This window comes from Ostrea edulis, chromosome 8 (genome assembly GCF_947568905.1).
Source record: "Ostrea edulis chromosome 8, xbOstEdul1.1, whole genome shotgun sequence".
Taxonomy (NCBI): domain Eukaryota; kingdom Metazoa; phylum Mollusca; class Bivalvia; order Ostreida; family Ostreidae; genus Ostrea; species Ostrea edulis.
Genome location: NC_079171.1, coordinates 60578517 through 60602342, shown reverse-complemented (window position 1 = coordinate 60602342; position 23826 = coordinate 60578517). Strand labels below are relative to the sequence as shown.

General features: G+C 37.4%; 1 protein-coding gene across 5 annotated transcripts in view; it reads right to left on the bottom strand.

Moving 5' to 3' along the window:
- Positions 1–3533: 3533 nt before the first annotated feature.
- Positions 3534–23826, bottom strand: part of LOC125662488 (myosin heavy chain, striated muscle-like) — an 87244-nt gene continuing 66951 nt past the window's right edge. The window contains exons 23-42 of one of the 5 annotated variants that reach the window (XM_048894723.2): positions 22343–22432; positions 21974–22027; positions 16692–16923; positions 16185–16355; positions 15601–15708; positions 15212–15467; positions 14446–14493; positions 13992–14109; positions 13216–13323; positions 12464–12566; positions 11948–12024; positions 11345–11487; positions 10726–10758; positions 10118–10147; positions 9352–9496; positions 8352–8480; positions 7841–7953; positions 7538–7662; positions 6823–6990; positions 3534–5656 (exon numbers count right to left, since the gene is read on the bottom strand). In XM_048894723.2, the coding sequence (XP_048750680.2) occupies positions 5568–5656; positions 6823–6990; positions 7538–7662; positions 7841–7953; positions 8352–8480; positions 9352–9496; positions 10118–10147; positions 10726–10758; positions 11345–11487; positions 11948–12024; positions 12464–12566; positions 13216–13323; positions 13992–14109; positions 14446–14493; positions 15212–15467; positions 15601–15708; positions 16185–16355; positions 16692–16923; positions 21974–22027; positions 22343–22432 (2340 nt within the window). In that variant the 3' untranslated portion in view covers positions 3534–5567. Of the gene's footprint in view, positions 5657–6822; positions 6991–7537; positions 7663–7840; positions 7954–8351; positions 8481–9351; positions 9497–10117; positions 10148–10725; positions 10759–11344; positions 11488–11947; positions 12025–12463; positions 12567–13215; positions 13324–13991; positions 14110–14445; positions 14494–15211; positions 15468–15600; positions 15709–16184; positions 16356–16691; positions 16924–19473; positions 19516–21973; positions 22028–22342; positions 22433–23826 lie in introns of all 5 variants that reach the window. The other 4 variants (XM_048894724.2, XM_048894725.2, XM_056146778.1 and 1 more) reach the window with 4 other exon arrangements.

The window sequence follows — 23826 nt, the reverse complement described above, 5'->3', positions numbered from 1 at the left end:
CATCAGAGGTATCTCCATCGTTTGGAACAAAATCAAAATTATCAAAATTCCCCGTTAAATCGTCATTAGAATCACCTAAATTAAGATTCCTCATAAACTGGAACATTTCGTTAATATCGACGGCGCATTTCTTTTTATTTGATGAATTTAAGATCTTCCAATATTCTTTAGAGTTTGTAGAGCGCAGTTCAGACAGTTTACGTGCTATTTCAAACTTATACTTTTTTATACAACTATCCATTATACGTTTGTAGTTTTTACTCATTGTTTTAAGATTGTCTTTGTTTTCTGCTGTCGTGTGCCTATTATGAAGTCGTTTCGCTAAATGAAATTTTCTTCTTGCAGCTCTACATTCTCTATTGAACCAGGGTTTATTTTTCATTTTTTGTACATTTTTTGTAACTCCAAATACTTCACTGGCTGTGTTCATATACACATTACAAATATCATTTGCTACCTTGGTAATGTCTGCTTTACAAATACTAGACCTAGTGGATAATTCCTTCAAGTAACTTTCAATATTATTTACGGCATGGACGTCAATACCATTACGAAAATCGTCTGCTTTGTCCGCGCACCACAATTTCACACGTGGCTGATTTTCACCTGTACTTTGATGTTCATTTTTTTTTACAAGTGGTAAAATTCTGAACTGTAGAGATACAAAAAGAAATAGGATTATGAACATCTGAAAATAAAGCACAGAAATCTAAAATATGAAACTTCATTAAAATATTGAACAATTCTCTGTTTGATAACACATAATCCACAGTGCTTCTGTTTTTACAGGTAAAAGCTCCAACACCTTTATCATTACCCACACGACTGTTTACAATATATAGATTATTATTCACACAAAAATCTATCAATTTATAACCAAAATTATTAGTTGAGGTATCCTGCGCTGTTCTGACTGCGGGGATATTGATATTGTCAAAAAATGATAAAATATCAATATTTTCAATTTCAACAGAATTACATTGTATGACATTTGTTAAAAAATCATCCACTTCAACAAAATCATTTAATTGTCCAATTCTCGAGTTGAAATCTCCCATCATACATACATATTTACACTCTCTACTTATATTGATTAATTCGTGTTCAATCTCAACATAACAATCAGGAGATGAGTATTTACTTCCTTCAGGAGGGATGTATACAGCACCGAAATAAATATCTTCATCAATATTAAACAGTGATTTGTTCATTTTAAACCAGGATACATATTTACAATTTGTGTTAATTACTGTGACAAACTTCACAAGTGAATCTCTAATCAGCAAAGCAATGCCACCGGATCTAACTTTTGATAGTCTACATCTATTCTTAAGAAAAACTGAAAAACCAGGTATCTGAAGAACATCCGTATCATCAGTTTTAGTTTCTGTCAAACATATAACATCAAATGAAGATAAAAACTCAACAAATTCATTATATTGTAGTCTTCTATTAACTCCGCAGACATTTAAAGACAAGAAAGAGAGTTTATTATTCGGGTTCTCTGACGTCTGTTCTCCTGCGAGTCCCTAGTGCACACGGTCGGGGGTGGAGTGCTGACGCTGTCTCTTTTGCGGTTGTCGGTCACGCCCAGGCGCGTTCCGGTCAACTTGTTGATTCGACCGATTTAACGTTGCGTTTCCCTGTTTGCTTCTCTCGGATGGAGCAGGGCCATGTCCGTGGGCGGATCCATCGGGTGCAAGGTATTGCTCCCCGTCAATAAACAGGACATCTCGCAAAGTGGACGCAGTTGTCTCGGTCTGTAGCGATCATGCATATACAAATCTACACACTTCACTGAGTACATATACTGAAACGAAACGCCTATAAAAGACGATCTATTGAAGAATCGGATATTTCATTCACTCCATAGATCTGTTCCATCATTGACCATCAGTCATTTGTAGTATCTCAGTACGTGTATAATTCACTATAGGTCAATAATTCACTATAGGTCAATAATTCACTATAGGTCAATAATTCACTATAGGTCAATAAACATACCATGCATGATGCATTAACCTACTTTCAGAATCTGTTTGTACAGTGTCGTGCTTGTAAACAAAAGTCAACAGTAAGAATTATGTAAGCTGCAAATGTTCTCATTCATGTGGTTTTATACCGACAAGAACTTCCTACACGGTGTTGAACTTCATATGGTGTTTAGGCTGCCATCAGTTTGACGAGGGTTAACAATTATGCGTCGATGATGTAGATGATTATTTAAAGGAGAATGCAGCGACAAAGAGTGCGATCACTTACATGTACAACGAAGCGAAACATAATCAATCAAAATTGCAAAAAGAATTGGGAGCTGTAATAATGCGGTCCCGAGTGCAACCATGTGGAACATTGACCTGTGTCTATAAATAGCCCGGTTCCGTGTGTAACCACGTGGAACATTGACCTAGGTCTATAAATAGCCCGGTCCCGAGTGTTATCACATGCCCAGCATTGCATGATTTATAAATAACCCGTTATCACATGGGGCGTTGACCTAGGTCTAAATAATCCAGACCCGAGTGTTACATGGAACATAGCCCTAGTTGTAAATAATCCGGTCCTGGGTGTCACATCGCCCTAGCTGCAAATAATCAGTTTCTGCGTGTTATAATGGAATATTGACTAGGTATAATTAACCCGGTCCCGAGTACATCTGATATAAATCAAATACTTTGATCCGCTAACGTAGATCGCTACAAAATCAGATCATTTGATCCGCTCATATAGATTGCTACACCGTACTTAGCGATCGATCAAAGGTTTAATTTTAATAAGATTGGGTCCAAAGTCTTACCACATGGAACATTTACCTAAGTCTGAATAGCCCAGACATGCCCTAGCTGTAAATATCCCGGTCCCTGGTGTTCTCACATGGAACATAAAGTTAGGTTTAAATGTGGCTCAGAATTCCCGTAAGTGTAAATAATGCAGTCCCAAAAGTTGTTCTAGGTGTAAACAATGCAGTTTTAGTGTTACCACGTGGACATTGTCCTGGGTTTATACGATACAGTTTTGAGTAGAACCACATCGGACATCGTGTATATAATAGTTTTGAGTGGTACCACATCAGACATTGTCCTGGGTGTAAACAATGCAGTTTTGAGTGGTACCACATCGCACATGGAACTTGGTGTAAATAATGCATTCCTAGAGCCACGTGTTCAAAAGAACTTGTGACCAAATCCAAAATCTTCTCTGACTAGCAATTTATTTTAATCTTTACGTTGATAAATTGTGACTTAATGTGAATAAGGAGAATTTAGTTCCATAATTCTATATATATAGTGCAAGTATAATCTCAAAAATAATTCAGTAGACCAGCTTTTAAAACTACATGTATGTACATGTAAAATTTTTTAGTCTTATTCGCAAGTTCTTTTGAAAAACACGTCGTCACTGGAAACAATGGCCTACAAGTAGGTCCTGCGTGTTGCAACAGGTCTAAATAAAATTTACCATATTCTTACCACCAAAACCACAGTGTGTCCCGGACTGTGGCCATTTAAACAGAAATAAGATGGAAATTCGTATAACTATACATCAACGTTAGCCTTTATTTAATATAACACAAGCATGTATCACAGAGATTAACAGTTATAGATGGCAAGGCTGTAAAATACCAACACAGAGTTTTATATCAGTACATGTACCAGGCTGTAAAATACCAACAGTTCTCACAGAGTTTTAAATCAGTACCCATACCAAGGCTGTAAAATACCAACAGTTCTCACAGAGTTTTATATCAGTACACATACCAAGGCTGTAAAATACCAACAGTTCTCACAGAGTCATTTACCCAATAGAGTTTCACATCAATACATTTACCAAACATATTACAGAGTTTCGTATCAATAAATCAGAGGTTCGTATCAATAAATCAGACTTTTATATCTAATACAAGTACCCAATAAATCAGAGCCACGCGAGAGCGACAGTGCAGACAGTACCTACAGCACAGCGTACTGATAGAAAGTACTCTCCCACACTCAGCACCTCTCCCTGGGGTTCAAGTCTTCACAGTACTACTTCTACCTCCTACTACGGGCCGAAGTCTGTCTGTCTGTCTGTGAAGTAGGTGACTCAAAACATTGGGAATTCAAGAGTTAAACATTTCTAAAGTCAACAAAAACATTTTCGGAATTTAATGAAAATTCTATTAGAGGAGAGATTCAAATTTGGGAAAGTTGAATTTTAAAAATTTTATGAAAAGAGATTCCATATTTTCATTTGGAGGAGGGGCCCGTGACGTAAGCTACAGTGTATTAGCTCCCCTCTGTTACATGAATATTAAGCCTCTATCATCATTTCCCCAGCCAAAAACTGCTTCTTTTTTTAAAAAAAAAGATTTAATTTACCACAACTTCCTCCAAAAATACAGAGAAAATTCAGAATTTGTTACTAACAATATATCATTGTAAATCAAAATGCTTGGCAGCCAGTGGTTGGTGAATAAAAAAAATAATCTTTAAACGGTGAACTAGGTGTATTACATGTATCACAGACTCAGCATTCAATATAAACATATTAACCAGGTAAATATAAACTTATTAACCAAATAAACATTAGTAATATAAACATATTAACCAGATAATATAAACTTATCAAAAACCAAATAAACTTTTGCAATGTAGACATGTCACATGTACAAGCAGATAAATTATTACAACAAATTAACACAAAGGGTGATCAAAATGTAACAAATATTGAACCAAAAAAAAAAAAAGAAGAATTTTTTTCCCTCAACAAATCCTTAAAACCTCTTGCAACACTGAAGTATTATCAAAATCTGTTTGAAATTAATACATCTATTTACTTATTTATTTTTTCTTGGAGGGGGGGGGGGGTGTTACTGTTTTTACCCGAAATGTCCATAATATGAAACAACAAAAGCAGAGGAATTACATAACAAAATATAAGACCTGTCCTATTCATTAAAATGCACACATATATTTTCTCTAAACTTCTGAAATGTCAGTATATCATACTGAAAGCAATTTGTACTTCACAAATAGAAGCTACAAAAAACAAACACACAAACCTTAACAGCTGATTTCTGATGCCAAACGCTACAATTTCAGAACCCACTAACCCAAAGTTCAATATCATATATCATCAAATCAACGTCTTCATTGTCACGTGATCAAATCAACGTCTTCATTGTCACGTGATCAAATCAACGTCTTCATTGTCACGTGATCAAATCAACATCTTCATTGTCACATGATCAAATCAATGTCTTCATTGTCACGTGATCAAATCAAAATGTTCTTCAATGATCACTTATCTAATCATGATGTTAAAAGTTGCTTCATTGAGGATTGAGGTGTTTGTTAAGTTGACACAAACACAAAATAATCAAATTCTTCGATACGAAACAGCATCCATCCCTAAGAATGCATAAAACTCTTAACACTGACAAAATTAATTCAATCAAGCCTAGTAATTCAAGACACTATCTAGTGGCAATAAAATTGTTCAATTCTTTTATAGAAAAATACAGTCTCATATTTAATATTCATGTACATTTAGCCTTATGTTTATTCATGACTATGCTAATTAGTGGTCTATTTGAGTGGTGAGATGACCTCGGTTACATGGGGTTGAGGGGTGGGCGATCCTCGAAGTGATGACCCTGGGGGACTCCTTGGGGGTTCTGAAAATAAAATATATATGAACAATATTAAAACCTTAATTTACAATGCATTTAACATAAGAATTTACCCTAGAATTTCATAAGCTTTTAATTGTATAATTTTCCTGCCAGTTGTGTGTCAGAAACTAAAATTGTCTCGTGAGTTGTCCTACAGAACTGTGTGACGACTAAGTTATGAATTATCCTATGAATATGCATGACAAGTCGTCATTCATTCCAGGGTTTGACATTTACTTTTTTGAGCACTAGACCAGTCGGGCTACTTCAAATGATTTTAGCTAGACCTGACCTTACATCCACTAGCCAGGTCAAACTTTCCAGAAACTGATAGTTTTTCCATATTTAAATCTACTTAATTCAAATGATAAACATTAAGTTTGCATGAACTAAAACGTACTTAATTGTCTCAAAAAAAGAGCTTTAATCTCGTCATTCAATTTAATGCTTTCATTTTCAAACACATTTTCTGTTTCTTTAAATTCTACCAGGCATGGAAATTCTCTAGTCCATATAAAATAAAATGACCTCAACCGTTTTTTTTAAAATCTTTATTTCATAAGCCCTGCTTTGTTTCTTTCCAACCTTTTACTTTTTTTCTCTTGGGACATCTTTCCTTGAGGACGAGAAGTCGTATTTGAATATAGACATTCCCGCACATATGTCAACACTGAAAAATGGCTGCATGTTTACGACGTAATTTATTAATTTGATAAATACTTTCTTATATTTGATTCAAATAAACTGGGTTTTTTAATCAAAATGAAAATAAATTCATCTAAAACAACTTTACACACATTAACATCGAGTAGATGTCGTAAAACATTACTTTCAACCGCGACTTATTTATTCGAACTAAAAATAGAGATTGTGTCATCATGCGGTTCAAAATTGCTCGCAAAGTCTACAGTTATTCTTTTATAGTTAAGAATAAAATATCTTATGGTTTAAAGTAAAGTTTCTTGTTTATTTTTTCAACACGACCAGTCGGACTAGTGAATTGACATTTTACCCGACCTGGCCTATCATTTAGTAGACTCAGTTGGTTGGATGTGCCTTAATGTCAAACCCTGCATCCTGTTAAATATGCATGATAAGTTACGAGTTTTCCTATGAATATGCATGATTAAGCTCCCACATTTCCAGTATTCACCATTCGGAGACCCTACCTTTGATCTCAGTGATGTCCTGGCCCAAGATCGGAGGTAGAGGCGGCGTGCTGGGGATGGAGTGTCGAGTGGACATCTCGGACTCGCTGAGTCGAACTCGTTTGTTTCCCGCACTGTTGGAGGTGACTGAGCGAGACACGGGGGTGGTGGTTGGCACATCTTTTGTACCTGGAAGATAAATTCAAATATTTTGTGAAACTATTGTAGATCAAGATCACTAATGCTAATTAATGCAGGGCTCAGGATGCGTAGCAAGAATAGCCCTAAACAACATAAAAAAAATTGCATTCTTCATATCCGAAATCTTCAAAATATATAGATGCTTGAGTGTTTTGTTTGGCTTATTTGTTTTGCGTCCCTTAAAAAAAAAAAAATCCACCCATATCGAGACGTCACCAGCTGTAGGTGAAGTGCCACAAATTCTGATTCAGGGCTGTAGAAGTTCCAGTGCCTGTCATGACAAAGGACCTCCATTTTTAAGGTCTCGTGTAGAATAACTATTGGTCAGTGAACTATTATGTCAGACCTACTGTAAATGACTCTAGCTGTGTAGAGTTGACTGCTGGTCATTGGACTATTATGTCAGATCTACTGTAAATGACTCTAGCTGTGTAGAGTTGACTGCTGGTCATTGGATCATTATGTCAGACCTACTGTAAATGACTGTTCATTGTATAATTTGCCACTGGTCACTGGACCATTATGTCAGACTTACCAGTAAATGACCGTGGTCTTGTAGAGTTGACCATTGGCCTGTTGACTGTGACATAAGATCTAAGATTGTTCTGTGATGCGTTGATCAATCTGTCGTCTGTCAAACCAGGGGAACCATACTTTGAGCTAAGAATAGATATGATTTTTGTTGATTCAAAAGAAATACCAGCATCTATCAAAAGCTGCAAAAAATTTTTATCAAAAGAAACGAAACTTGATTCACTGAACAAAAATCTAACATTTTACTGTTTTTCATTGATAAACATGTACACAACAAATTTGCATGTGCTGAGTCATGCTTTACCTGACTGTATTCTGACCAATCAGCATCCTGTTTATATCCAGCTCTAGGATACGGGGAGTGTTCAAAGAGTTCACACCATCGGTAGAGTCACCTCTAACCAGAGACGTGCTCATCTAAATAACAAACAAATTATATGTATCATAAAATCCGTTGACCTTGCTTTATCAGATTGCAATTTCTATGGTCAGACAAATGAAGGAAGTACACATATGTCTTAAATTGTCATACAATGGTTACAGAAGACAAATCTGGTACCACACATAGGTTTGATGCATTAAATAACTCCCTTTGAAAAGCTACACTAAGAAAGGTAAATATTATCTCTCATCAAAATATTTAGCTCCCCCCCCCCTTCCATTCTTTATTCTCTACATAATGGCCTATGTCCATGCTTGAGCTAAGTTTCTTATATTCCAAAAGGTTAAAATCAGCACTGCCATTCCAAAGATTTGTAACCTCTTCTGTGTACCACACTCCACAAAAACAAGTTTTAAACTGTCGCCTGACTTACGTTCCAGGTTTGTCGTTGTGCTGTGGTGTTGAAGCCAAGGGCAGCCGACCCCATCAGCCCCGTCTCGTCTCCCTCCAGGGGACGTGGAATCTCCCGCCGAAACAGCGGCTGTTGAGGCGTGTCTGAAAACTGGAGTGAAGGAGAAAGAAAAGTGTTACTTATAATTAAGGAGGAAAAATATAGATTATTGCAAACATTTCAAGGATGCAGCAGGAACTGGGTATGTACCAAGGTCTTTCTGTAAAAATGAGCAAGCAGTATTTATTTCATTAAAATATGACCTTTGCCCTGGGCTTGTGACATCAACATTTATTACAGGTGACTTCCTAAAACAATCAGGCATTTAGAATTTTGAAACAAAAGCATTCAGACAGCACCCCCCCCCCCCCCCCTTCCACCTGTCTTTGTCTGCAGCTGTTCTGGTCCACGACTGGCTCCAAAATATAATCAGTTCTTGTCAGTCATAAAATTTATCTTTAGTTAAGATCTGGAAGAAATCACTTGTAATCCTGTTTGTAGACTCAAACATAGGATTGAAAGATAGACCCTCCTGGGCGGTGGAAAACATAAATATTGTGCGGATGGAATACATGGGAGTAATTTAAAAAAATTTATATTGCCTAAATTTCTCCTGCTCCACTGATTGGTACAGTACAACACGGTTATAGTGAACCTACAGGGCCAGCGAAAAACAGTTCATTATAACCCGACTTCATTATACAGTAAAACACAGTTATAGTGAACCTCCAGGGCCAGCGAAAAACAAGTCCGTTATAACCAAACTTCATTATATCCAATCACATTTTCAATAGTTTCCCCTTGTAGCAGAATAAATATCACTTCACAATCAGCCTGATTTTTATAAGACGTTCATTAGAAGCGTATTTTACTATATGTAGAACCCCTTCATCAGTCATGCTGGGCCCCAACAGAACCTCTACATACTTCCAAATTATTTATAAAATATTAGATCTTTTTAAAGCCTTGACAGTGTACAAACCTGCTGCATGTGTCGACTGATGCCCCGGACATTGGAGGCAGGAGTGGGGGCTGGGGCAAAGGCGCTGATCTCTCGTGAAGGGGAGATGACTCTGTGTGGACGGGTGGGCCGGCTCAGTTTTCCTGCATACCGTTCCTTAATCTCCCTGTAAACCAATGCAAGTACAGATACAGACTTATCACTATGTAATCATGAAATATCTTACTCATTACAGAACATTTGTGTAATGGTAAATATCACTTGTACCCAGATACATATATATCTATGTCTTATATTGCAAGTGTAATAAATTAAAGTACTTTCACTCAAAGCATGTGAGAACTATCCAGATTAGGATGCTAAAGTTTTCCATCACAAGTTCATCATTGTTCAATTTTCTTGAATATTTTCTTAAAATGATTAAAGAACCACAGCTACAGGGAAATATTTGTACATGCAAAAAGGTAAAAATAGAATATTCAATTATACAGAGGTATTAGTCTATATGATGTGAATATAAATTGATTTTTCAGAATTCATGATTTGGGTCAATAACGTGCCATATTAATCATATAATCATGCATGGATTATGATATTGCACTTCTTGAAATATAATGAATGTGCAAACTGCAACAAGTTATTGGTGCATGCACGAATGTGATTTCGACTTCACTTCAATTTGAAAATGAAAGTAACATCAGGGACAAAGTGAAAGTGTAATTACTATATTCACTGTACATGTGAAATACACGAGAAATATTGTTTGTTACGCAGCCTTCTGATTTACCTGTCCAGGTGAATCGCTCCCAGGGAATTTCTGTGTAATTTTGAAATCAAATTTTATCATTGTCAATCAGAGTAATGCAAACTTTACCTACAAACAAATATACACGCAAGGTCTCCAATGGCAGAATTCATCTTAATGAAAACTAGCTGGTTCCCATACCCTTGTCTTTGGGGGATCCCTGTTATCAGCCGTTTAATCATTGATGTATACTCTATACAGGGTTATTTTTGCCACGTATCATTTCCGGCCTTCTACCCCTGCAAATGGTTTCACCCAATTTTACATTTACCCTGACACAGCAGTGTTAAGAGAAAGATTGAAGTGAGCAACCGGTTTTGCCCAGTCTTTAAATTCGTCCACTGACGATGAGAGCGAAAATAAAATGTGTGCAAAAATTTCCCTGTATACAGTAATTTGTAATATACAGTGTAAGCATGATACTGATAATCGAAAACTGGTTCTACAAGCAAAGTCGTTAACGCCGTAATGATATTATACAAACACAAAATATAGGTTTTTTTCTACATCTTGTTGGCTAGTTATCAATGTTAAAATGAAAGCCATGATGGACTGATACATGTTGTTTAGAGTCTTGTCATGCATCTTACTCCAGTAACCTGGTGTAATCAACATCCAGTGGGCTGCACAGAAAAAAATTAATGTACACACTTTGAAATCTCTTCCTTACTTTTGACTTATAGGTACTATAAAATCTTCACTTTACCAAACCTCGGGACTTCTAATCACATATTACACAGCCGATATGGCAGTGTCGTATTCGAGCAAAACTAAATTATTGTCATTTTAGTTTCTCAAAACATTTATTTCTTAAAGGTACTTCCTGCCTTATAATACAGATGAACTATCATATTTCATTGATTCTACTAAAGCTCTGTAAGCTGAGGATCTGAAACTTTGTCAAGTACATGAGTTTTCTAAATACCTCCCTCTGGATCAGTATAGATACATTAAGTGTAATTCTACTAACCTCCCCCTGTAGGAGTACATGGGTTTTCTAAATACCTCCCTCTGGATCAGTATAGGTACATAAGTGTGATTCTACTAACCTCCCCCTGTAGGAGTACATGGGTTTTCTAAATACCTCCCTCTGGATCAGTATAGGTACATTAAGTGTAATTCCACTAACCTCCCTCTGTAGGAGTACATGGGTTTTCTAAATACCTCCCTCTGGATCAGTATAGGTACATTAAGTGTGATTCTACTAACCTCCCCCTGTAGGAGTACATGGGTTTGATGAGGAATATTCCGGACTCTTGTTCTATCGAGTCCAGCGTCTCCATCAGAAGGTTGGCCAGGCGCATTCGCTCCGAGCCCATATCATCCATCTTGTCTGCCCACCGCTTGGCTCTCTGTGAAAAACCTCATAGAAATTACGAAGAGAAACCAGCGCTTGGCTCTATGTGAGGTAACCTCAGAGAAATTACAAAGTGTCATATCATCTTTGTTTATCTTTAGTTACAGTACATTCTGATTAAAGAAGACACTCCTCACAATAAACAACTGCTTATAATAATGTTCCTTTTCTGTCCCATTGACATTACACGTAATATAAAGAAGAAGAAAAAAAAAAAACACCAAAAAACTCAAAACAAACAAACAAAACTGATGCATATGTGAAATGCAACTGTTACACCCCAATTCAGTTGTCACACATTTCTTGACATCATGGATGACCTTAAAGTTTAGTAGTCACTTAGAGATGACCTTGACCTTTCAGTTCACAGAATGTGAAGTTTTCATCTAGAGCAGTATAAAAGTTACGAGGAACATTACAGATTTTATTAACCAAATGGTGTTTGACATTTTTACCTGATTTTGCAGAGCTTCCATTTTGTCCAAAATCTCGAAAACATTTTCATCCAAACTCTTACTCTTCTTGACATTTTCTGGAAAAAATAAAAATGTGTTTTTTCTTATCTTCTTCCATGACTAACACTAAAATCTCTGTGTGTATTCTTATCTTCTTCCATGACTAACACTAAAATCTCTGTGTGTATTCTTATCCTTCTTCCATGACTAACACTCAAGGACAAAACTACAGTAAGGCATACATAATAACCTAAAAAAAGCACAACTTTCTACATACATGAATGTAATTACCTTATGATTTTTTTTTTACAGCAACTGTTGCACTATTCCTCGTTAAGGATTCTATTCACTTTCAATTTCTTGATTAAATTACCTAACCTATTATTCACTACTGAGAGATCCGAGCTTTCTCTTGCAAATTAAGGAGCTTGATTCTTTCAGCATTAAGGAAGCTAACTAATCAGAGCTTTCTCAGATTAAGGTGGTTGATACATCCAACATTAAGGAAATTCTCACCTTCAATATCCTTCATTCTGCTGTGATGGACATACTTCCTGACCAGGTGTCCGAGTCTCTTGGCCGGAAGGCTTACGTACTCGTCCATCGTGGTCACAGCGTCCTGAAAAATAACAGCCGTTATACACCAATAACAACACTTTACGACAAGTCTGAGCCTGTTGTACACCAATAACAAAAATCTACTCTTTGTGGAGAGTTTCAAATTTTTTTAAAAAAAATATATTAATACCCCCATTTTCATTTTTTGTACGAAAAATGAAAATGCACATTCATCTATCAAACAACTTCCCCTTGTTATTTTTTGATTTGAAAAAAGTCTTTAAATGCAAATCAGCTGATTCTGTAAACGCACTACGCACATAATTCAGCTGCAGCATCATGTCTATGGTTCTCAATTTGGGAGAACACTCTGAACCATCGAATATAATATGACTTCTGAGAAGGTGTAGAAATCAAATTATAATGCAGTGATATAAGTTTTATCTTAAAAACAAAAAACAGCAAACATGGCAATAAATAAAATGCAATATGCAATATGCCTGATATATCGTAATGTTGTAACACATGGACCGATCTTGTAACATGTGGACCTTGTAACATGTGGACCAACATTGTATTTGTTGATGTCCAGTCTTTCATCATTTGCTGCTCATTTCATGATCTTATAAACCTTGTAACATGTGGACAGACCTTGTAACATGTGGACTGACCTTGTAACATGTGAACTTTGTAACATGTGGAGGACTGACCTTGTATTTGTTGGTGTCCAGTCTTTCATCGTTGACTGCCCGTTTCATGATCTTGGCGTTCCTCTCTGAGTCCAGTCTAGTGAACATGATGGCTGACTCTGGTGGTGGCTGAAATTAATGACGAAAATCAAGTACATAACAACGCAATAAGATAAACAACGGTCAGCAGGGCTCGAAATTAATGACGAAAATCATGTACATAACAACGCAATAAGATAAACAACAGTGCACCACATTCTATTAATAGACTGGTTCACAGCAACTAAATTTTGGCAACTACCAAAATCTTACACAAATGTAACAGCATCAAGTCACTGTCTCTGAGGGGGATTGGACCTCGAACCACAGACAAGACAGTTCAGTGTTCTAATGACTGACAGCTTAACCCACTAACCACACACAAGACAGTTCAGTGTACTAATGACTGAGTTGAAGGGTTAACCTACTAGCCAGAGCTAGCAGGAGGTTCATGTAGAAACTTGATTCATTGCAATATATACTGACAGCGTCACATTACATGAACATTTTACTGACAGCGTCACATTACATGAACATTTTACTGACAGCGTCACATTACATGAACATTTTCAATGTTGATGTTTGATTTTGTTTGTTTCCCGTCCTCTCAAAAATGTTGTTGCTATTTGAATGATTTGCTTTATCTAAGGGAAAAAAACCCATTTTAATCTTATTTTCAATTTTTAAATTGATCTATAGCTGGAATAATAATGTAGCTTTCATGTTTGAATGTAATTTACGAGACAACACAAACAGACCTGTTGGACTCCTTCGGATGGCGGCCGGTCTCGTCCAGACGCTCTACCAAGGGCGTTTAACTCTCGTTGTAGATCGTTGATCGTGTCCTGCATTTCCATCATCACCACAGTGTTGTGTCTTAAAACAACAGAAAAAAATATTACCTAGATCTTGTCTGACATGAAATGAAATTATAAAGATGTGAATTAAGTTTATAAAAGACTTTGGTGACACCAGGCATTTCTTCATTGTCGTATGATCTGTTTACATATTTGTTCATATCCATGCCTCATTTGTTTATATTCATACATAATTTCTTTATATTTATGAATATTCATGTACCTTATTATATTCTATTTACATATTTATTTATATTCATACCTCATTTGTTTACATTCATACCCCTTTTGTTTATATTTATGGATATTCATGTACCTTATTATATTCTATTTACATATCTATGAATATTCATACCTCATTTGTTCCTCATGTTTCTTGGATTCCTCATTTAACTGAAGTTGTCTGCAAGATAAAGAAATGATTGGATGAAATCTCGCATTCATTTCCCGACTCACAAAGCATCTTACAATACTGTAACATGTACAGAGATTTGTTTTCTTACAATACTGTAATATGTAGAGATTTGTTTACTTACAATACTGTCATATGTAGAGATTTGTTTTCTTACAATACTGTAATATGTAGAGATTTGTTTACTTACAATACTGTCATATGTAGAGATTTGTTTTCTTACAATACTGTAATATGTAGAGATTTGTTTTCTTACAATACTGTAATATGTACAGCTGTTTATTTTCTAACCACCACTGACATTCCCTTCCCTCGAAACAGATGATACTCGTCATGATACCGCACCATGTGTGATTGGTCCATCAAGGAGCGTAAACAAGGAGTGAATCCATAAGTTTTCGAATGGGAGGTTATATATTAAGTAAAATGGAACCATTTTTAAAAAAAAGAATTACAGACCAAATGGTGGTGGTGGTGTTGGGGGGTTGTTGGTTATGTGTGTGTGTGTGTTTGGGGGGTTTGGGTTCGCTGTGTGTGTGTTTTGGGGTGGGGTGTGGGAGGGGAGGGTGTGTGCTTGTGTGCGTGGGGGGGGGGGGGGGGGGGGGGGGGGGGTTACAACCCCTGTATCATCCCCCTACATCCACCACTGTTACACATACACAGTTTATTACAGCTATTCTTAGTGATTAACTCTCACACGCACACTTACAATTTCTCATAATTCTGCTGAAGCTCCTTGTAAGCCTCTTTCTGAGATGAAGCGCTCTGCGGGAAGTGTGTAGAGAATGACTGGTTGCTCCCCCTGGTGGCCGTCTGTCCACGGCCGGAGTCTGCCGATCGTTCCCGGTTTTGGAGCGTGTTGCGAGTTTGATCCCTGGAGACCAACATGCCATTGAGCGAGGATACGAGGGGCTCACGCTCGACGTACAGCATACTACTGAGTACGCTCATTATCTCCTCCAGAGCTGAAAAAGGGAGATAACTTGTGTAATACAGTAAATATAAAACGAACATGAGAAATTGTCTTATCAACTCCAGCAACCCCCACCCCGTAAGCTCTAGTTGCTTTGGATCCACCCCTCTGTTTTATAGACTTACTGTAGTATATGTTTTTGGTCATGTTCTCTAGCTGTGGCTGCACTTTGGATTCCATGTCAAACTTAACAAAGTCTAGCTCCTGTAGCAGCTCACTAGCCTGCAGGAATTCTACAACATAAAATCAAAGTAATGATAGTACTGACAGAAAAATATCAACAACAAAAATCTCAAAAGTAAAGAGAATCGACTCGAACACTAGTCTCACGAAAAGACAACAAAAACAGCAAATTCAACGTCCTAAAATGCAAGGATCTGAACAAGGAACATTTACATAAAATGTCTGAATTTACTCTGTAGATAAAAAGTCAGTCTAAATAATCAGTAGATTTCATGGAAGACTTAATCTTCATTGATTTTATGAGAACTCCTATCCCATGAATTTCAAACTCGTGAAATAAGATTACTCCCTTCTAATTTCCTGTTACTAAGAACACTTCATTACAGACCACACACAAATTAATGTTCATGCAATTTGTCGTATACGAGTCATTTTGCCATATTAAATACTTGCGTAAAATAAGGAATCTACAGTATTCATGTAATCCCGTTCGTGTGTCCATAGAGATTAATTCTATTGGACTGACCTCTGTCCTGCATAATCCTGGAGAGATTGTCCTTGAAGCTGACCACTCCTTCGTAAGCTTTCAGGTACTCCCCCACCACGGGATGTTCGGATAACTTTCTGGACATCGCGGTGCTCTGGCGGTGGGCATCAGGGGGAGGGGAGGTTCCCCTGTCTTCCATTTCTATCTCCTCTGTAAAGTGAAAACATCAATAATTTTCGAATTTCTGAAATCAATTACCATACAAGTCATTTAAAATACCTGCAGTTCAAATTTGGGGGAGAAATACTTATAAAAATTCAAAGGTCACTAAATCTCATCAAAAGTGGAAAAAAGTGTAATGAATTTTATTTTATTTTGAATCACGGACACACACAATCTGGCTTGATTCACTGTACTTCCCTCGTATCTTGATCCTTGATCTTTTCTTTACATAAAAAAAATCACTTAATTCATTTTTTTTTTTATAGAAAAATTGCTCTTTCGAAATCTTTAAAACTTTTGATAATGCAAAACTTAACCCCTGACCTTTGATTTCATCAGGAATAGGGAAGTCATCGTCTTCCACGAGCTGGTCATCGATGGATCTCTGGGAAGGAACGGAGATCGCAGGAGATTTAGATCGACGTTCCTCTGCCGCATGACGCGACTCCTCCAAACGATTTCGGAATTGGTTCCTCAGTGAAGCACGACTGTGAGAAGAGTTTAAACGCATGTCATCTTCCGTGAATTCTGTACTCAACTCTGGATCAGTCTGGGTCTGCAAAATGTTTGAATGCATTATGTATAGTGCAGCTCTAATTGGACTCTTGTTTCAAAATGGCAATATCAAGTAACAAAATTTGTCTTTAAAGTAATTTCAAAATGAATTCCCAATTATATTAACCAGCAACAATCAATAAGATTATTTTTCATATCAATTACCCACATTGAATGCAGTGGAAATCATTCCCACCTTTTTGAAGTTTTCTTGGATATACAATCTTGATTTCAAAATTTGGTTAACGCAAACTCAAACACAATCGGTTCATGTTAGTAAACAAAAACAAAATAAAACTGTTCAACTTAAAAAACAACAAAATCACACAGATCTTGATAATGACACACACACTAAATAAACACACAGTCATCAGATTACTGCATGGATATAAACAACTCAACATAAAATAAGCAACGTCTTTCCAACTCAGCTCCGAGTTCTTAACATTGATATTAACAAAAGAAAAACTTGCGACCTGTAAATCACTTACTAGATTTTAACAGGAAGTACATGTATCTACAGTGTACAGTCAGTCTGGTTGTGATGTAAGAACAGACGCAAAACTCCTGCAGCATTTATTTAAAAGTGACGGTGAATGTTAATCTGGGTACTCGTACAAACAAGTGATGATTACAAATAAATTAAGGAAATTCTCCACGACTGAAGTTGTTAAGATTGGCAGAGCATTATTATGAACATTTTGTGAGAGTGACATGTTAGGTTTCCGTGGTAACACAAGGCAGGCTGGTGGTGGGGGAGGTTCACCTGGGCGTCATGCATCGCGGGGCTGGAATGTACCTCAGAGTCCATCATCATAATGTCTAACTCCGTGTCCGCTCCGCCGTGACGAGCGATCATCGAGTCCGAGGTCTTTCCCTGCCCTAAAAAGAATTTCAGGGAATCCTTGGAGGAAGACGTCAGGGTGTCTCTAATGGTGCTGCCTCCCGTTGCCATGGTTGCAAACGTCATCTCACGTTTGACGTGAGGGGCGGAGATGATCTTCTGGCTCCCCCTGGTGGAGAGTCCACTCCGCTGTCGTGAGAAGCGGTGGGACTGGGAGGAGCTGAGATACCCGTGCAGAGGGGGGAGGGGTTGGAGAGAGGCATAAGACAACTCCTGTAGGTAGGTGATCATGGAGGAAGGCTAAAAACGGGGGAGGCAAATGTAAGGGCATCAACTCGGTAACACATCTAGTAGTAAATTCATTGACAATTATAATGGTTATTAGTTACACAGCTAACTTTGATTTGTTTCATCTTAAGCGATCTGAAGCTTTATCGCCAGGAAAAAAACTGAGACAGATATTGAGATGGTAATTATAAAGCACAATAACTGCACTTACACAAGATATTATGATCAAATGAATTATGTGCATGGTGACTTACAATGAAAAGTATTTTTTCTTTCGGTGCCTCACAAAATTCACTTAAAAAGAGGACAACTGTGTAGAAAAGAAAATAGAAATCAAACGAGAGAACGGCAGAGTTAAACATCAAGAACCGTTAGTTGGTTGAGATGATTGTGTGTGAAATCTTCAAGGTCTCCGAGTGCATCAGTACGATAATTGTGACTGGACTTTTACGAGTGCTGCACGTTAAAACGTGTGATACCTCATCCCGTGTGCTCAGGGAGCCGCGGGTCAAAGGTCGCAACAGCTCTAACGGAGGGTTGGGCGTTTTTGACACCCTGAAGTCCTCCTCACTGATCCCCAGCTCAGACATGGCCCGGGAGTTGATGTCTGCAAACTGCTCAAACACAGTGTCTGGCAGGATGCCAAGCTGGATGGACTCCTCAGTGAGCTGGCTGGCCAGAGAGACGAGGGTCAGTGTTCTCTCCAGCTGGACATCGGTCAGAATTGGGTCAGTGTTGATCTTCTGCAGGGCGTTGCGGACCGACTCCAAGGTTCGGTGTTGTATGGAGGAGAGGTTGTCCTCCTCCAGCATAATCTTCACGTTACTGACAGCACACTCCTGGGAGTGAGGAAGCTCTTGCCCATCTACCCCTACATCACCAGGAGTGGTGCTGAGGACCACATGACCTTGAGCGGGGGTCATTCTCGGGGTCAGCCAGGCGTCTTTGTGACCGGACTCCGGTGTGTGGATGAAGTCATGCTGGGAGTGGACAGACTCGTGACTTCCAACCTCAGAGATCTCCTGGATTGGGATGGTGTATTGAAGTTGTGCCTGTGTCTTCAGACCTCTACCCCCAGAGTCGGGGAAGCGCGGGGATCCCACCGGGGTCCGAATCCCTGAATGCTGGGACAAAAACACATCTCAGGTAAGCAGACAATTTTGAAAAAAAAAATCCTAAACTTGGAATATTTTTCAAGATCCTGTCAAACTAAACAACATTGGGTTATACAACATCTCTTCTCAATTCTATGTCAGTAAAAATGATCTGATTTGATTTGGATGTTAGAGTTTGTAAATTCATTTCACAGCAGTTTTTTTCATGCCCTATTACACACACCATCTCGTCAGTTCTCAGTTAAACCATGTCTAGCTCATCACAACTCAAATCCAAACTCAATCCTCAAAAATAAGAATTTACCCCGGAGTCTACTTTGACTTTTTTATATTTCTTTGGCAAAGACTGAAAATTAAATCATGATAATGATATCAAGTTGATAAATACTGAAGACTGTAATTTTCTTTAAGAGTTGTGGCCCTTTGACAATAGTAATCTTTACAGGTGGCACTATCGCTCCAATACAAGTTTGTTGCTTCACAAATTTCATTCACTGATTACCCATATGGTTTTAATGATAGTAAGTTTAAATGACCATGCTATGTCGTTCTTTCAATGTGATTGGTCATTGAGAAAAACGTAGAAATGTGATTGGTCATTGAGAACAAAAGTAAAACCTGTTTCAATGAAATCTACGAGAAACCTTAACTTGATCAAACGAAGCGACACAATGTTATTAGAATGATAGTGCAGTAGCTTAACTTTAACTGCCATCAATAATCACTATTTGTTGATAAACATGGACCTTTTGTAAAATAAACAAAATAACTGCTGCACTGAAAAAGAAAATCATGCTCAGCTCAAATTTGAACTGCTGACTGTATTTAAGTTCTAATTGTCACCACTGAGCAAGGAAATCTTCAAACAAATGGTTCCGACTAAGTGCTTGTTACAGACCTAGTAACAAAGTTCTGAGAATAAGAAATGTATTATAAGATGTCACCTGCTGAAGGTGAAAGTGCCATAAATGTTGACCTAGGAATGGCGCTCAGGGACGTAACAGTGATGAGTATTCTTAATTGTGCCAACACATACCGAGATACGGGACCTCCATTTTCAATCTAAAAGACCTGTAATGTTCACTTCTGAAGCGGGCACTTAGTGAACAGATAGTCACTACCCGTGTTAAGAAATCTCGGAGTCACTACCTACGTCAGAGGCCTCTGCGGACGAGAATCAAAGCTGAATCATCTGCTTTCAGAAAGAGCAGCCCTATCCACTAGGCTTCTATAACTGAGTCCCAAATGAACAAAAAACCTGACTGATCAATGTACATTAGTAAATATTTTACATTTTCAATGTTTTTGATATCTGTGTAAATTGTAATGATAGCCTTTTCTTCCTGAACATGCTGCAGTTGTAAATAATGCACATATCAATACATCTAACTTGCATCTATCTTAACGGCGGGGAATTCGGTAGGCTTGAAACGATTCACAGAAATATCGATACTGTTCCAATATAAACGCTCAATTCAATGTTTGATTCATTGCCTCGATTTTCAGTTTGATATGTTTCTAAAATCAGGTTTGGCAAAATACATCGGGCTTGACCTGTACTTATTATTTTTACATGCACGAGGGACAAAATGACGTTCGATAACGGTCAGCTTGTTGTTAGTCTCCAGTCTGACATAAACAATAATGAACTCATTATCACTATACAGACCCAACAGGTATCTCAGTCCGATATAAACAATAATGAACTCATTATCACTATACAGAGCCAACAGGTATCTTACCGTCCAATATAAACAATAATGAACTCATTATCACTATACAGAGCCAACAGGTATCTTACCGTCCAATATAAACAATAATGAACTCATAATCACTATACACACCCAACAGGTATCTTACCGTTTGGTGGTTTGGAAACATTTTGCTTTTAAAATTGTGACTGTTAATCTTCGTAATTAAAACCTTACAGTCATTATTAGTTTCTTCTACTAAATGTATTGTACTGAAAATATTGAATCCTGGAATAAATATTGCAATACGTATTGTATCGTGAGGGGGGTGTATTGTTTCAGTCCTAGAATTCTGAGAGAAATGGAAGAAGAAGGGATATACAAAGAAATGAATTTCATTTTTGAAAACACACGACGGTATGAACTGTGACTCTTTTCATGAGGCACTAATGTGCTTCATGCAGTAACCAACGTGAAGCGTCACCGCACTTCATTTGCCCTCATATATTTTCGATGATGAAATTTAGTTCTTAAATAAAATCAGAATGCTTCTACATGATCTATTCCATTGACTACAGTTTCTTTGGTATATACTCTGAGTAAATACTGTCTGTACAACAATTTGAGCTTCTATCTATTCATTCAGAGAAAAATGTGAAGAATATAGACTTAGCCAAAAGTAAGACACACTATTTCACTATAAATACTGTAAAATCTCAATATCAAATGAAATACAGACTAAACCAAAAGTAGGGCACAGCATTAAACTATCATAATATTAAATACTGTAAAAATTTCAAGATGAAATGAAATACAACAAAGCTTTATTACTTAAGGAAAGGCTAAGAAGGAACAATTTTCATGTAAAGAAGAATTTTTTAATCAGTTACGACAATTTCAGGTTGATCAAAAACTTTATTAGAATAATCTGAAAACTGTAAAATCGCCTTTCCTTTTTTTGCCACACACATAAAAAAAAAAAATATTCCACTATATAATCACTTGTAATATGATATTGCACAAAATATTAACAAATCAGTTCCCAAATCAGGAATATTGAAAACAGTACAACAAAAGCTAATGGAGAGTTCCACTAAGGGAGATAACTTTTACCTGTCCATCGATTGTGATTTTATAAATGTCCGACATTGAGGTCTCTCTGTCAATCTTGTAAATATCAAATTTGATAATAAAATTCATGCTGACAAAATGTAACTATAAGCCCATAAATATAGAAATAATGTGATTATAATAGCAGGGACTGACTTTTTGTATGCAGTTGGTAGAGTTCATTAAAATGTCTTCCAACTGGTATATTTACTAGATAAACAGTTCAAGTAAGTTGAAGTAACGGGAATACAAATCTGAATTATAAAAACATGCACTGTCTCTCCCTATCTCTCTCTCTCTCTCTAAAATCTTTATCATATAATGAATAGTATTCCCCCTGCGTGAAGAACTTGGATCCACCCCTGTATTTACCTTTCTAATTTCCTCCATCCTGGGGGGTGTTTCCTCCGGTTCCACAGCGGGTGGAGCTGACATGGCTCCCGACGTTATCCTCGCCTCCGCCTAAAACAGTCAAAAGAATCGACGTAATCTACAACCATGTAACAGCTGACAGAAAATCAGATGACAAAAATCACACTGAGCAATGATGACAAAAATTACATCGAGCATGTTAACAGATATATGAATTTAAATCAATTTGAAACAAAGCAACAAAATGATACACTCTGATCAATCCGACTTACTTTTTGCTGTTACAGTGTATTTAGAGAATCAAATTGACAGAAATTAGTTAAAATTTTTGTGCCTGCAAACCAGGATGATTTAAACAATATAACACTGACTGTTAACAAAGAGAAAGAAGTTCTCATGTTGATGATGATGGTAATGATGAGTGATGATAGTAGAGTTCCTTAAAAATTAATCAATATAGTGAGATGTTGATGTAGAACTATTTCAGCATAGTAAATTACACAATTACACTACCACACGAAACTTATGAGTGCTATGCTGACATAGTGGTGAAACATACAGAGAGAGACAATTTTCCATAAAGTAAAATTGTGGCTATTTTCATCACTGGTTTCGATGGTTGATATCATTGATAACTCAAAATTACAAGTATCAAAGTGACCGTGAAACAAGTGAGTTTCAGTGAAAAGACATGACAATTTGACGAGTATCACACAGGACAGTTAATAGGGGTGAAAGCTTGGAGGGCGGCAAAATTAACCACGGTCAAATTTGTGCTTTTTCTTTAACGATGTTATGATAAACATTACAGAACCACGACTGTTAGAAAACATCAACACAAGTGGTTTTAGACTCCTTGTTGTGGGGGGAGGCGTTGTAGTCTGTGCTGTTAATTCTATACCTCAGACGAAATCTTCCTGTTTTTGATACTCCCTCTCCTGATTAATCCTGGCGCCGTGTCCACCTGACGCGAGGTGTCTGTCTCCTCCAATAACAGCCGGCCCACTGGCTGCGATCTTGTCCTCGAGGCGACCTTATCCTGAAACTCAAATCCATGGACCCTCTCTACTTCATCCTCAAAGTCCTCCTCAGAATATTCCTCATCATCCCCCAGACCAATGATTTCTTCCTCAGATTTCAATCCTTGCGAGGACATTGTTGTCTTCCTCGACGTGATTTTGCTTGGGTTCCTCATTCCTCTTGATGCTGTGGTTCGCCTCGAGTCTTGCACTAACTCCTCCTCAATTTCCTCCTCTTCTCCTTCTTCAGATCCATCTTCCATGTCAGGTCTGAAACTGAAGTGAGTGCTTTGTCTGGATTGTTTATCCGAGACACGAGATTTATCTGAAACACGAGATTTTCTCCGGCTATGGTGTGTGCTTTGGCGTGATTCTTTTTCAATGATGTTACCACGGGAACTCCTCCTAGACGTTGCCTTGGATTCAAGGTCATTAAGATCATTGTCTTGGAGAAGACTTTTCCGC